General features: G+C 47.4%; 2 protein-coding genes across 6 annotated transcripts in view; one reads left to right on the top strand and one right to left on the bottom strand.

Moving 5' to 3' along the window:
• Positions 1-251: 251 nt before the first annotated feature.
• On the bottom strand, positions 252-7229 carry SENP8 (SUMO peptidase family member, NEDD8 specific). 3 transcript variants are annotated; one of them, XM_054836980.1, is made up of 3 exons: positions 5609-5695; positions 5145-5273; positions 252-964 (listed from the first exon to the last, which is right to left on the bottom strand). In XM_054836980.1, exon 3 carries the CDS (start codon positions 919-921, stop codon positions 283-285), a length of 639 nt encoding a protein of 212 aa, XP_054692955.1. In that variant the 5' UTR covers positions 922-964; positions 5145-5273; positions 5609-5695; the 3' UTR covers positions 252-282. The 3 variants fall into 3 exon arrangements, with proteins under 3 accessions (XP_054692955.1, XP_054692956.1, XP_054692954.1); XM_054836981.1 differs by lacking the exons at positions 5145-5273; positions 5609-5695 and adding an exon at positions 7077-7229; XM_054836979.1 differs by lacking the exon at positions 5145-5273 and having other exon boundaries at positions 5609-5715.
• MYO9A (myosin IXA) overlaps positions 5909-15280 on the top strand; it is a 181283-nt gene continuing 171911 nt past the window's right edge. For all 3 annotated transcript variants that reach the window (XM_054836978.1, XM_054836976.1, XM_054836975.1), the window contains exon 1: positions 5909-6078. The gene's annotated coding sequence lies outside the window, so the exon portion shown is untranslated. The remainder of the gene's footprint in view (positions 6079-15280) is intronic.

Raw genomic sequence — 15280 nt, 5'->3', positions numbered from 1 at the left:
GTGTAAAATTTCACCACGGAGAGGTGATTTCTTTGAAAGCAAAGTGACTTTTCTCCTCAGAAGTTCAAAGGCCAGCGATTTCCAGAGGGGACTAAGGCTTTTCCAGGAGGGAAAAGGGGATTTGGGGGGGGGCTTAGCCATGCTGGAGGGGTTACATTCTTCTTCTTTGGGACAATCCTGCGCATGGGCATCTCCCTCAGGCACTGGGGGTGCTGCCTCACGGACTGGGAAGGCTTTTTTTTTTGGGGGGGGGGGGGGGGGAAGGCTGGAACTGCATCTCGGTCACTTCTGTGCCAGTTTCGCGATGAGATTTTTCCACTCCGATCTCTTCTGCGTGATGTAGGAGGGGGTGAGGAGCTGCAGCAAAGGCTCTGGCTGACCCCTGAAGTATCCCTGACACAGAGCCTCCGTGTTGCAGATCACGTACATCCCGCAGTCATAGCTGTTCTGCTGGGCGGGCGCCTTCTCCTCCACGAAAGTCGCTTTGCCCCCTCTCTTGCCCAAAAAAGCTTCCAGCTTCCCCGCCACTTGCTTGGCGTGGACAGAATTGCATTTACTGTGGGAATCGTAATGGGCGAAGTACTTTTTGTCCCTGAAATAAACCAGTAAGCTCCAGTGGGTGCCTCCAGCGACCTGGTTGGAGTTATCGTTGATAGGCAAGAACACCAGTTTCTTGTGGAGAAGATCCAGCGGTTGAAGGAATATGGCTATTTCTTCCTGACTAAGGGCACATTTAATGAAGTGAGCCACTCCGGGGCTGATAAAACAAACCTGATCACTAAATTCTTGGAACTGGTGGTTGGTGAAGTACTCGAAGGCAAACCCGATGATGTGATCGTTAAGCCAGTTCGGGGGCTCCAGCAAAGCGACGTCCGACTGCCGCAGCAAACTGTCCATGTAACTGAGAACAACGGGGTCCATCCTGTGCAGGTCGGGGCCGCAGCGCTCCAGGAGACTTCAAAAGCTGAAACAGAGAAAGGGCAGAAGATGAATTAAGGAATTAGGATCACACCTGAGGCAAGAGATAGCACTACAAATATCTCGAGTTCCTTCTCAGTGAGTGGTGAGCAAAAAGCCCAGGTTTCCCAGACGGGTATTGGAAGGACCAGCATTCGAACCATCTGCCAAATGAGGAGACGGAGGACACATGGGATGCGATGGGTTGAGCTGGGTTCTTCTGCTCTAGGACCAGTGCGTGGCTCCGATTAGAAAAACATTTTATCGTTATGATCTTAAGCTCAAAGCAAAGCGATTTCAAAGCAGTTCCTGCTCGGGAACTGCAGGCACGCCTTCAGTTCTGTGCTTCGCACAGAAACCAGACGTGACCTGGGAGAAGTCAGTCAATGTTTTGGTGTTTCACCTGCACGGTGCCAATCGCTGTAATTCTTTGGATCACTGGTATTTCTGAAATAAAACTCTTTGGGGGCTGTCTGACGGGCGTACGGTCCCTTTCGCCTAGCAGATAGTGCCACAGCTCCGTGCCAGACACACGACCTGTTCCGGGAAAACCTGCTGGCCCGCCAGCACAGGAGGCAAGGTGGCGACGAGTAAGGAGGAACTAAGCAAAACAAGATGACAAACAAACCAGTTCCCTACCGTGGGAATGTTTAGGACAAATCTCTACCTAACCAGCAGAGATTTCCAATAACTCACGTACCACCAAAGCCGGATGATCCGCAAAATACCTTTCGGTTCTTAGCTTGGGTTTTAACTTGCCAAAACTCTGCGCTTGTGGGTACGCCGAGGGGTGAAGGTCCCTGCGGGCTTCCACCGGTGATGTCCGCCTGTGACTAGAAACAAGCGGTCACACCGACTCACTCTTTCCGATCTTTTATGCCGTTATTTGTCCAGGCTATGTTCTTCCCTCTTAATCTGCGACTGTTTATCCTTAAAAAGGTGCCTGGAAATCGGAAGTAGACTGTAGCACCTTGTTCTCCCTACCCATCCGTTTGAAGATGTACTCGAGGGACTTCAACAGGTCTTCCAGGCGAGACTTCTCCCTACTACTCTCCGTTTATCAGGTTATCCATGTATCCACTAATTCCGGTCTTTCTACTAGTTGTATAATTTCCTTTTCAGAAGCTCTTGCGTTTGCTGCTGTGGATTAAAGTGTGTTTTAAGAAAGAGGTTACACAGCACGCTAGGAGGTGCTACTCAATAAACAACGCGAAATACTCGCTGGCATCAGGCTAGGATTTAGGAGGAGATCTCCCAAAGAGAAATTGTTGATTAAAAACCACCACGGTTTTGCTCTCGTATCCTCCAGCCCAGGCTCCTCAGCTGCTGCGATGCGCCATTAGCCCCTGAGGCGTCTCTCCTTGCCGGGACAGGGCTAGAAACGCCGCGGCTCGGGCCAGCGGTGACGTGGAGCTGGTTCGGCCTCACCCTTTCCTCATCCGTGCCAAAACGCAGCGTGAAAACATCTCAGGATTTCTTAAGGCACCGTGTGAAAACTAATAACGATAAGATCACTTGAATATGATTCACTACAAATAAGACACTAATTATCCATTATGATAGAGGGAAATAAAAAAATCAAGTGTTATGTTTTTTACGTGTTAGGAAAAAGTAGATTTGTGCTTCTTGGTGCAACATGAATCATGAAAATAATCCTTCCCGGCCAGGTATGCATAAATTAAGAGACATTTATCTCTAAAAAAATCTTGGCAAGGTCACATGGCACGTGACTTGTAAATAACAGAGTGGATGAAGCATGCTGCATGCATAACGCATCGGAAGGAAGGGCCGAGGTAGAGTATCTGGGGCTTGAAAGAGCTAATAACTGTTTGTGTATGGCTGGTAGATCCGAGAGATGCCAAGCAGCAAGAGTCACTGGAAAGGAAGGGGAGCAGTCATTGTTATTTATACTGAGCCAAACACAATGGTATTTGGACACACTTCCTACGTTAATCAGCTCAAACTATTTCCAAGTTTGTGGAGCAAATCCTTTGCAACAGCATGAAAACAGAACAAAAAAAAAAAAATCCCAACTAAGTCCCAGCAACTCTGTAGCGTGGCCGAAGATTTAAAGAGCCGTACGGCCCGCGAGCCTCGAAGCGACCAGTTTGTGGGTTTAATGGGGTCACTGCTGAAATATTTTTTGCATGTGCCCGTACAACGCCCCAAATTTTCATTTACTGTGTATTTTTTTCTGCTTCATCTTCTCCTAGAGATGCACAAAATACAGCAAAGAGCTTTCCACTCAAATCCAAACGGGATTACGGGCTGGGAAGGAAGCGTGTGTCCTGTATTCTGTTAATTTTCCACTCTGCAGAAACATGGTTTGTTTTTTTTTTTTTTTGTCAGTCAAAGGGAAAAAAAACCCCAACAAAAAACATTTGGCAGCTTCCTACAGTCAGGAAGGGAGAATGGTTATAGCAAATGCTTAATTGCCACTAGCTACTACTTTTAATTTTACTGCCATCTGGTATTTGTGAAACTGCTTGTGAGTTCTGCAGGATGACTCACCGCGTGCAGCTTAAAGGAAAACCCTTCGTAGGCTCCGACGCCTTTCCGAGCCACTTAAGGTAAGCTGCGAGGACCAAAAATGCGTAGTGGAGCTGTGAAAAGCCATCAGAGAGGTGGTTTTATTCGGGAGAACCTCCCTATTAAAGCAAAAGACGAATCCGCAGAGAAGCTGGGATGTGGATCTGAGCACCTTTGACGTTAAGGGGTGTTGAAATCCAGACGCGGATTGCGAGCGGCTGGGATTTGCTTCCTGAGGGCTCAGGTACACTCTGTTCAGAAGTTTTCATAAAAAAATAGGAATAAATACTGACGCAGGCCTGGAACATTTGTTGTAGGTTGCCAACAAGAGTCTCGCTCGTTCCTTTTATTTGCATATTAGTAGTTGGAATTTGTGCAAGCTCTCTGTAATCCTCAGCTTCTGGGAGGGAAATTCATCTGCCCCGTTTCGAGCAGTAAGATGAGAACATCGGGGAGAGGAAAAGGAGCATTTCAATAAAAATGTCATCAAGCCAACCAAGATGAAACCGCCCGTTTCGTTTATAGATTTAAAACCGGTGCCGTCTTGCAGCAACGTGGCAAGAAGTCAAGTTTCTCTCATCTCTAAGTTATAACAATTTAACAAATAAGCCGCCGTCGTTACAGCAAGTTTGATCCATAAACTGATGGGACTCCTTTGTGTCCACGATGTGAAGCAAAGCCTGAATTTTGTAGTACTTGGCCAAAAACACCCACCTACCCCCCAAACCTATGATTTTTCACAACATTAAAGACAACTACCTTCTGCACGTAATTGCTGCCTTGCGCTTGAGAGCCAAGGAATGAAACTCCCGAGTAATTGAGTGTAAATAGGCAGCGATGGAGCAAAGTGAGCATAAATTACAGGTGAATCAGATTGCTACGGTCTGTTTTTATAAATTAAAGGTGCTAAGAACATCCAGAGTGAATATTTTAAGGTGCCACGTCGCTAAGCTCCTGTACCAAATTTAAAGAATATGGAGGTAAATACAAAAAGCCGCCTGAAAGACAAATTATTCAGACTTTACCGGGGAGGGGTAGGAGGGACAGAGAAGTTTTCAGCAGCTTGGCTGAGGTCTTTGAAACGATCGAGGGTAAAAGACCCCACGATTTAACCACCAGACCATTCCCTTTTACTGGAAATACATTTTTTTTAGACACCGCGTCAGCGCTCTTAATAGCCGTCATTGTTAGTGGTAGCAAGAATTTCTATTTATCGGCCTGAGTCCCTGCACTTATCCGTCTCCTAACAGCGCCAGGGAAGCAACTCAAAGAAAATTAAATAACCAAGCCAGAAAAGAAGCATACTCGTCTACTCTTTTGTTAAATATAAGCAATCTCTTCGTAGCCTGCAGATTATAATTCCTGTACGATACGAGAACCTTTGGGGGTTCGATAGGCACGAGTCGGAAGAAAACACTGATAATTCCCGTACGCGCAGATGATGCCCAAACCTCTCCGTTCCCCGACGAATTCCCCAACCCGGACACGTGCAGCTGCTCTACGCCACCGAACTCCAGAACCTCGCTTTGTTTGACGACATCTCACGGGGGAGTAAACTAAAACCCGGAGGAACTACACCAAAAGCTACTACATCAAATGAGTTTCGCTCCCCAGGATGGGGTCGGCCGAAAAAATTAAGTTTAAGAGGGAAAAAGCACCGATTACGTCAATGCCTGAGGAAACCCCTCGGCTCGCTTTCATCCAAACGATGTTAAACCCAACGTCGATGGATCGCTGACTTTGAGGAAGAGTTTATTCGAGAGATCCCCCTCGTCCCGCTGCTGCTTCTGAGGAGAGAAATGAGAATTAAGGGGAGAGGAGAGGGTTCGCCCGGGCTGGGGTCAGGGTCAAGGCCGGGCTGGGGAGCACGGGCCCGGCCTGGGACCAGCCGGTTCGACACCCAGTGCCGGTAACGCGTCTCTACGTTTAACCATTTCAATCATTTTAACCATTTTTCCCTCAAAACGCGCGTTGAAGCCTCCGGGCCCGGTGAAGGCCGGCACCGACCCTCAAGGGCTGCGGCCTGCGCGATAAGCACCGCCGGAGCCCGAGCGACACCGCTGTCGCCATGACAACGCCAGCCGGGCCGGGCCTTCCCCTCACGGCCGCCCCCGCCGCTCACCTGCCGCCTCATAGGCCGTTCGCCCTCCGCGGCGCCGGTACCGGCCGGTTGCTGCGCGCTGCCGTAAAGCTTGGCAGCGCCGCGTCGTAACTACCCGGCGGACGCAGGGTATGCGCAAGCGCGGGAGGTGGAAACGAGGGCGCGGCCTGAGGGGAGGGGCGGGGCGACCTATGGGGCGGGGCGACCGATGGGGCGGGGCGACGCGCCTGCCTGCCCCCCTCCCGCCCTCCTCCTCCTCCTCCCCCCCCCCCCTCCACCCGGCGGCGCGCGGGCGGCGGCGGGTGCGTGAGGGAGGCGCGCGCGGCGGGCAGTCGGGCAGCGCCCGAGCGGCGGCGGGAGCGCCCGATCCCCCCCCCCCCCCTTTCTCCCTCCGTTCCCTCCTTCCCTCAGTAGCGGCAGCGCCCTGCGGGACCCCCCCCCCTCCTCAGCGGCGGCGGCGGGCGAGGGATGCGCCGCGCCCCGACACCCAGGTGAGCGGCGGCGGTGGTGGTGAGGCGGAGGAGTGGGGGGGCCTCTGAGGTGGGTGGGTTGGTTGGTTGGTTGGGTGTGTGTGAGGGGAGAGAGGCGGGCGCGGTGCCGCTGCTCGGGGCCGGGGTCGCCGCGTACCCGGCTCGGCGTGAGGAGAGCTCGGCGGAGCATCGCCCGGTGCCGCCGTGGGGCCGGCGGGAGCCTTTGTTCGGTGAAGGAGGGCGAGTCCCCTCCGGTGGCGTGGGGCTCCCCCCACGCCCTCCCCACGCCCCGCGTTCCCGCAACGGGTACAAATGACTGGGTCCCCGCTCGAGCTTTGGCCCCACGCGTGACCGATCCCCACCCCCAGGGGAAGCGGCGGGCGCAAGGTGCGGGACGGCTCCTCGGCGGCCGGGTCCTGTCCTCGGGTCCCGCGTGGGCTTCCCCACGCGTGGGAACGCCGAGGGTGGCGGCGGGGCTGCTGGTTTTTAATCCCTCGGTGCCGATATGCTGCAGTTTACACCCATTTTGGGGTGGGTCGGACACGCAAGATGTGAAAAAACAACAAAAACCCCACACCACAGCCTTGGGGGTGTGGTGGGGGGGATGCGGAGCTTTTACCTCCCTTAGTGTTTCTAGTGTCACCCGTGGGTCCGTGGGCTGGTGGCATCCCCGCAGCGGGGAAATGGCCCCGACGCCGCGACGATGGGCACTGCGACGGGACCAGGTCGCGGTCGGCACTGTCGTCTTTGGCACAGGAGAGCAGCCCGTTACGCCGCTGAACGCGAGCGGCGTTAACGATTCCCACCCCGTCTTAACCAGCTATTTCTAATTTTTAACGCAGTGTTTGAAACCGTGGCAGCTCGTTCCCCGGCATTCTGGACCTTTATGGGAGCGCTGCTTCCTCCAAAGGTTAAAACAGTCGATATTTCTTTCTGGAATTTTCCTAAAAGTAGCCGAAACAGCCCTTTGCTTTATTCCCCCCCACCCCCAGAAAAAAAAATCCTCCGACGTGACTCACGGTAGGACCTGCCGTAAGTTCAGAGCCGGGTGTTTTGCCGCCCTTCTGCTTCTACATCGGCTTCCTCCTCCTCCATTTATGTTTTTATATCCTGAAATCAAGCTGAGATTAATAAAGTCGGGAGCATGAGCTCAGCAGAAATCATGGCTTTCACATCGCTCGCTGCAGCGCCCGTTACCCTGCCCATCAGCGTATAAAAAAATAATCACGTAGCGGCAAAGGAAGGAGGAGAACGCTGCTACGGGGAGAGAAAACAGCGCAGCTTTTTGCTAAATCGATAATGAAGCGCTTTAATAAATCGCTTCGTAAATAGGGTGTTAGTTGGGGAAATGGGTTTCTGGCTGGCTCGAGCGTTTTCCCGGCTTTTTTCCCTGGGGAACGCTAGGAAATGACAGGGGAGCGTCGTCTTCTCGTCTCTGTGGACACAGTGGTGGTGGTGGTGGACTGTGAATGCTTAAGCGTGACCTTACCGAGCTGAGCTTAACCACGAGTGCCAGCAAACTTCGGTCAGGGTCGGAGAAGGCTCCATTATTGCTGAAGAGCATCTTCTCTTCGGGCCGTCGTCCTGGAGTCACGCGATAATCACGATTTCCCCTATGTCTCTCAGTAAACTCATCCATTTCAGTGGCTTTTCTCATTTTTGAACAGTTTTTAATTAAAATTAGAGGATTTTCTTTGCATTTTTCCCTTGTGGAGGCTCTCCCAGCCCTCACTTTCGCTCCTGGCCATGATTTTTCATCCCCAAGACTTTTTTGGAAGCTGTTGGTCTGGCTGCTGACAGTAGGGAAGGTAATTCAGCAGCACTGGCACACGACTAAAAAGCTTTTTGTTTCCTGATCTATCAATGATGTAACTTTATCTATATTTATTTATTTATTTATTGCGATCAATATATTAATCAGGATGGCTTTGGAGATGTTTCATCTCTCTTAAAGGCCTGTGGTACATCAGTGGTGCCTCTGAAATGTCTGGAAAAAAGGTTTTTTTGAATACCTCAGTTCTCTTTATTTCTTAAAAAAAGTATTAAAACATAAACTCAGTTTTGCAGAGCGTGCCTCAGACTTATTTCTTCTGTGCATCCGCAGCTCCAGTCACGATTTATAAAGTTTACATTTTTACCTTTTTTTTTTTTTTTGGGTGGGGAAGCTGCATTTTAAGATTTAAATCTTAAAATTGATTCTTTAATTTGATTCCTTAAGGGAATCAAATGGCCGACGTGACATCTGCTGTTGCAATATCTTTTACATCGATACATGTTGCCTAAAACTCAGACTAGCAAACCTTTGTGATCCTTTGCTAGGAAAATCTTAACTGTTTCATGCCTAAATTATTTTTATTTAGGATGTTCACCGTGATTTTAGCGAGCGTTCATCACGTTTGCAAGAAAACCTCTGAGAATGTGAAGCATGCGAGGTCAGGTGCTCGGGAAACGTGAAACCTGAGGTTACCTGTGCAACGTTAATTTAGTTCATTTTGAGGTAGGGCTGTAGTAGAAATCCTAATCGCCCGTGTATGCTGCTTGATTTCTGGGAGGATGGTATCCAGCTCCAGATGGAAGAATGGATCCTCCCCATCGAGCACAGGGATGGTTTTGCAGCTTGGTACCACTGGGCAGCTGGTGAGGAAGACCAAGGTTCACCATCACAGCCTTGGGACCAAGCGCTCTACTTAATCCTGAAGCTGAGTCTAGTAAAACTGCGAGTAAATGTGATCTGAGAGTTTCTAAAACAATTTGGGGTGGTTGGTTTTTGGTGGGCGTAGCATGGCCACTTTCTGGCAAATTCTGGTTCTCACTCCAAACTGTGGATCTTTTTGATATAATTCCTTTAAAAATATATTTATTAGGGAGAAAACAAGGTTGTTGAACCACTTGAAGTGTCTCGGCTGGTCTAACTTGATTTTGGAAATTCCTGCGTCCTGTTGGTTTATAAATAAAACGGGATTGCAGTCCCACTTGCACGTGAAATACTCGAGAAGTATGAAGGCAGACCGAGAAGAGCTGTCGTCTGCGGGAAGGAATCCCATCCGTTTTAGATGGGTTGTTTTGCCATTGTGTCGCCCTCAGATTGAAGGCACATTCGTTACGTAGTTTACGAAGCTCCCAGCCAGGTCACGGAGTCTGGCTCCCCAAGACCGGCTGGGTGCAGGTTTTGGCTTTAGGAGGCGAGTTTTTTGGGTTTTTTTGTTTGTTGAGGTTAAAAAGAGCATCTTATTTTCTCAGGCTTGGGTCCTGCGTGCCTACATTTGCTTAACTTCCTCTTGAGTGAATGGGATTTCTCTCTTCTCTAAAAAGTAAACACAAGCATAAATATTTAAAGGATCGCGGCTTAAGTTTGCAAATTCGAGACTTTCTCTAGCATTCCTTTGGACAGAAGCAGCATCATCAGAGATTTTTGGTTGTGTCCGGGTAGTTCCGCGCTCTGGGAAGAAGCGTGTTAATTGTTTGGGCTTCCTGCTAGAGAAATATTACACTGTGTTTTCAGGTTAGGTGACTGGGATTATCACAAAGCTTAGGCGTGGGTTTCTTATTGAATTGTGAGGATGAAATGTTGCCGGTGGGATGTCTATAGATCATCGGAATTGAGATTATTTTTATGGTCTTTTATTTTTCTTTATGCAGGCCAAATTTTTCCACAGGCTTTGGTTATATGTGTGAAGGCACAGGTGTTCAGGATCGAGGATATATAAACCAAATACGTGAAACTCTTGCCAGAAAATGGATAACAACAGGAAAAAAGGGAAATGGAATAGTCTTTGTTTTCTCTATGTGAGTCTTTGCTATTAAATCTTGCTACCGTGTTTGGCAGGTCGAACGCCATGGTGTGATGTACGTCTCACTCCTGTGATCGCATTGCTGTCTTAATTTCTGTATCTTGGGAATTAAACATTTAAAAGCAAACTCAACAAAACATATGTACTCAGAAAATAGCAAAATTCAGAAGGGAAGTGCATTGAACAGTGATTTTAGAATTGAACTAATTTTTGTATCTGTTTTTAAAATATTAGCAAGAGTTACGGCTCTACTAGTCATCGTGGTAGCAGGTTTTTTTTCCCTTGGGGAGGAATCCTACAAGAAGTCCCTATGAAAAAGCCTTATAGGTGAAGTGAGCGCTGTATGTCTTTGCCACAAATGGTTTTTATTTTAATAAAACCTCCCTGGTTTAATGGTATCCAGTTGCATATTGCTGCTTCTAGGTCATTTTTTTCCTCTCCATCGAGTTCTTCTGATGGAGGACCAGCCGTAGGATTGAAAGGGACCTCAGGAGGTCACTCTGTCCAAAATCCTGCTCTCAGCAGGGTCAGCTGTGAGGTCAGACCAGGTTCCTCGCAGCTTTAGATGTCTCACATCAGTCTTCTTCCACCCGTGGTTGGCAGGTTGCGAGACGAGAAGGGAAAGGGAGCGGTTTGAGCTACGTTGGGTGGAAGGTGTCCAAGGAGAACAAGATTATATGTGATCCCTGGCAGTCCTTGTTCACAAAGCACATCCTTCCACTTGCAAGTGTGTTAAACTGCCACTTCACGCTGCATTTCCATGATTTCATTAAGCTGATCTGGTAGCAGGCTTCAGTTGAAAGAGGATCTGACCTGGCTGAAGTTAATCTTGGGAGGGGAACGGGGATAGTCCTCGCCTGGATTGATTTGCTGATAATCAGCCTGAAGCTGGCAAGTGACCAGTGCTGCAGCATTTTGGTGGAAACTCCTCGGAAGTGAAATGGTTGTGCACCATTTTTCTAGGCAAAATGAAATAGCAAATAAATACCTGTACATTTAAGGATTATTGTTACTCCCCTGATTCCTTTCTGCTATTAAGATCTTGCATTGTGGTTTGTCTTCAGGCACAGATGAGCATCCCTTTGGAGAGGGATGAGGCGTCTCTCTCTTGCACAGGGTTCTTGTACACCTTTGGCTGTCCACACCGTGCGAAGGCATGGCTCGGCACCGGCTCTGTGAAATGAAGCTGTGGGTCGCTCTTTCGGGCTCTCTTGGCGTTTCTTGTCAGCCCTCTTCAGGGTTTCGTTAAGAGACTCGTGAAGAGACAGAGCTAGGTCTCCTGCCAAGTCCATCGTCCATCAAGGGAGATGAGTCTTAAGAGTGGAAAGCCCATGGTGCGCCGAGGATGCCCCAGGTACAAGCTGCGGTGTGCTTGGACCTTTCAAGCTACAACTCTCCATCCTCCAGCAGGAACATCGATAGGGTCCACTTGGTTTCATCCTCTTGCTGTTGATGTGAGATAAACATGTGAGGTGGCTCATCCAAGCTCTTGTCTCATCCAAGCTCTCGTCTCGCATGAGTTATTGCTTTTTTTTTTTTTTTTATTCAGCTACACGCCTGACTTAAAGCAAGATGTGGGCGTAGCTCTACTGTGGTCTTCCTTCATCTCTCCGTTGGGTTCTTGGGTGTATTTAAAGTGTCTCTTTCATGTCCCAGAGAAAGTTTATGACATCCACATGGATGTGGAAGGTCCCTAGGAACACGCTGGCTGTAGCTGTAGGTTGTCTAAAGCTGTTTCATCGAGGGGAGGGCTGGATCAGGCCCTTTCAACCCTGGCGTCTTCCATGGTTCAAACTGGGTGCTCAGCTTCTCTTAGAGAAATCATCTTGGTTTCCATCCTACAGCTCATAGGAGTTACTGCAAACACCTGTTAGGATCAACAGGGATCTGCCCTGCTTGGATACCGTGTGTAGAGGCAGAGGAAAAATGTGTTTTAAGATACACAAATTGTAATGCCCAGAAGTACTGCATTCGGTGTGTAATGGGCTGCTATTTGATATTTTTCCTTCTTGGTAGTTAATTAGCTATTTAGGACCCAACTGAGCGTACTGGGTACGTAAATACTGATTTTTCTTATGCTGCTACTTTGCTTTCTGCCACTGTTAATGTAAAAATGGCAAAACTATGTGAGTTTCAATATCAGTTTTGAATCTTGTTTACTCATCTCTCCACCTTGAATTGCTTCTGGCATACCCCAAAATGATCTCAAATCAGTGGTAGAGTTACTCCTCCTTCGGCTGCCTGTTTAGTCTCTGCTTATATCCACCAAACCCTGATAATCTGATAGCCCCTGTGCTGTTTTTTAATCAAAATTCTTACAACTATCTTTTCTTACGTGTAAAGCATGACCTTTAAAATGGTATATGATCCTGGATATGATATATCATGGTCGAGCATTAATGGAAGTGGAATCCATATAGATGTATCTTTGAAAAACCTGAGCTTTAAGACCAACCCAGACCATGAATGTTTTTGATAGACCGCCAAGAATTCTTTTATTGTATTCGGCATCTACATGGTTGGTTCCGAGGGATGAACTTAAAACAAGTTAACTGAAAATATTTACTTTAGAAGACTTCCGCAAGTCTACTGTCTTTTCATGCTTTACATAAATACATAGCCCAAAATAAAATTCTCAAAAACGTTGACATTTTTGCTTTTGCAGTACTTGTCTGAGAACTGTTAGGTTGGCTTATGCTCGTTGGGTGCATAGAACAACCTGCCCTGGGAGGAATTAGTAAATTATTTAATTGTTAAGGAATGTGGTGCCATTAGGTAAAACATAAATAATTGAATGCAGTAGATCATTAGAAACGTACCACTTGATTAAAACGATGTCAACCAACTTTTTAAGATTTCAGAATAAGTATTTTTTTGGAAGGTTATGTTGGTAAATAGCCCTTCTGGGGTTTTTTTGGAGAAATGTAAGCGCAGGAGGAGCCAGTCCTTACTCCTTAATTCACTGATTGCCCAGTAAACAGGGGATAATTATGTGGGTTTTGTTGCTGCTGGTGGTGGTAAGGACAGCTGAGCAACTCTTGCTTGAAGAAGGGACTTGGACAGGTGTTGTTTAGAAGCAGAGCTGCTGTTTCTTCTGCTTCTCTTCATCAGAAAATAAAGATACGGCCCCACAGCAGGAAGGGCTCGCTGGAGAGAGATGGAGCGGACGGGTGACTCAGTCTGGATTTGGGCCACCTCGTTTGCAAAGCAAGGCGAAACGTCTCGGTGAGCAACCAGGGCACACGCTACACGTTTTATCCTTTGCGGCGGGACCGTTGCATAAATAATCTGCACAGGCAGGCGCTTGCGTTTCGTGTCAGAAGAGCAGGCTCGTTCGCTGTGGCCATTGCCTCGGATAATCTTATCCGGAGATGCTCCGCTGTGCCTGGAAGGTGGGCGAGGAGATAGGAGGACAATGCAGAGCAGAGGTCAGGTTTGAGGTGCCTGCAGCAGATAATGAGGAATCTTAAGAGTATTTCTCAGCTATGAACAGAATGAACTGACCAAAACCAACTGTGGAGTCTGCAGGTATGATTTTATAAACAAAAAAATCCTTTTTCTGCTCACCGCATAACCTTGCATGACTCTAGCAATTGCCAAGGGCATCTTGACTTGTCAAAGTGCAGGACCCGTTTCAATGCGTCGTTGCACTTCTCCAAGTACATCTCCGATTTCCCTGCAGTCTGCAGTGATTTAATTAAGGAATTTATTAGCATTAATAAATATCAGCAGTAATATTTCTTCTCGTAAGGCTGAAATGGTACCTCTAAGAAATACATTGCCAAGGGAGAAGACTGAGCAACAGTTGCCCATCGCTTGCTACCACTCTTTGGAAGAGACATGGACTCGTGTGTTGTTTCAAGCTCAAATCCCTTTTTAATTACAGGATGGGAGCTGCAGGCCTGCCTTCAAACAAACTGTTTCCGAGTTCAGCTCTACTGTATGTGCCACTGTATTTCTTTCCCTCTATTTATGTGACTTAAATACCTCTCTAGAGCCGTTGCTATTTGGTTGCGGTGAGCAATGAAATAAATGTGAGGGGAAAGTAAAAAAAAAAAAAAAAAAAAAAAAAAAAGGCACCTTCAGTGAATGGGGAAAGGAAAATGGAATAGAGAAAAAAAGTGAGCACCAAAGTCCACGTCTGCGATATTGAGAATTCATTCTCCCACCTAAAAGTGTTTGCTGGAAAGAAATAAGATCTGAAAACTGAAACAAGGGAAAAAAAACCCAACTAAAAGCCTGCCTGCATATTTTTCTATATTCTGTTCTTGTTGAAGGAAGGCGTGAATCTTGCCTGCAGTGTTCGCTGGCTGGGTTTTTAGCGACATTAGGGGTTTCCTCCTCTGGTTTACTTCTCTGTGGTACAGCTGTCCTACTTGAGCTCAAGACTTCATGCTGCTTTCATTTTTGTTTTGTCCAGGAACGTGTGAAACCTGAGGAGTAAAAGCTGAATGAAAAGTTTTATGCAGTTGTCGTACTCTAGCGAACAGCCCCAGCGCGAGATCTCTGGTGCTAAAACCAAACCGTTTTCAGTTGCGTGTGAAAGTCCCTTAAAAACTCAGTTTAAAAGTAGCTTGGTGCTGATGTTTGTGATTCAGGCTGTGTGGTGGGGAGATTGCAATCTTCTCTTCTGCGTTGTGTTTATTTTTAGTAAAAATGAAATCTTTGAGAGAATATCTCTTCTCTCAAGCAAAAAATAAAAAAAATTAAAACCTGCAGACATGGATTTAAAGTGTTCTAGGTGCAGTTTTTCTGTGTTATTTGTACTTGAGCATGGACTATCTTCTGCACTGAAAAAGGTAGTTTTGTTTTTTGGGTTTTTTTGGGTTGGTTTTTTTTTTGGGAGAACTGGATCAACCTTTTCTGCTGTTTAGATTTTCTGGGAGCATTAATCTACATACTTTTCTTTCAGGTATGCTCTTTAGGGGGTGGAGGGGACAAGTATTCAAAAAACTTGAACAATTTTCCTTAGGTGAAGGATCATTACAGGTTCAGATGCTGCCGTTATTAGCGAGACTCCCGCCAGCTGCAATTTAACTTTCTAAACGTATAAACGTTGAAATTCCTGATCATTATGGAAGTATGCGTATCTGTGCGCTTCGGGGAGCTGTAGTTCTGAAACGCCAAGATAATATTTAGCGAGTGGCCACCGATGGATTTGAAGAGGAGAACTTCGGTCTTACCTGGCAATGGTAATTAATCATCAAAAAATGCAACTGTTTTGGTTTCTAAGCTCTGTGCAACAAAAAACCATTTTGGTTTCTAAGCTCTGTGCAACAAAAAAGCTTTGTGGGGTGCAAAATAATTGTAAAGCTGCAAAGTCAAGTGTGCAAGTTGAGCAGAAAATAGTGAGTTAGGGACTTGGCGCACACCAGTATCGTGCTTTGTAGACCTTGGGGAGCTTCTGGTGGGCACCTTCTTCAGGAACAGCC

This window comes from Grus americana, chromosome 10, assembly GCF_028858705.1.
Source record: "Grus americana isolate bGruAme1 chromosome 10, bGruAme1.mat, whole genome shotgun sequence".
In the NCBI taxonomy this organism is placed as follows: domain Eukaryota; kingdom Metazoa; phylum Chordata; class Aves; order Gruiformes; family Gruidae; genus Grus; species Grus americana.
Note: the sequence above shows the minus strand (reverse complement) of the source record. Positions and strands in the feature narration are given on the sequence as shown.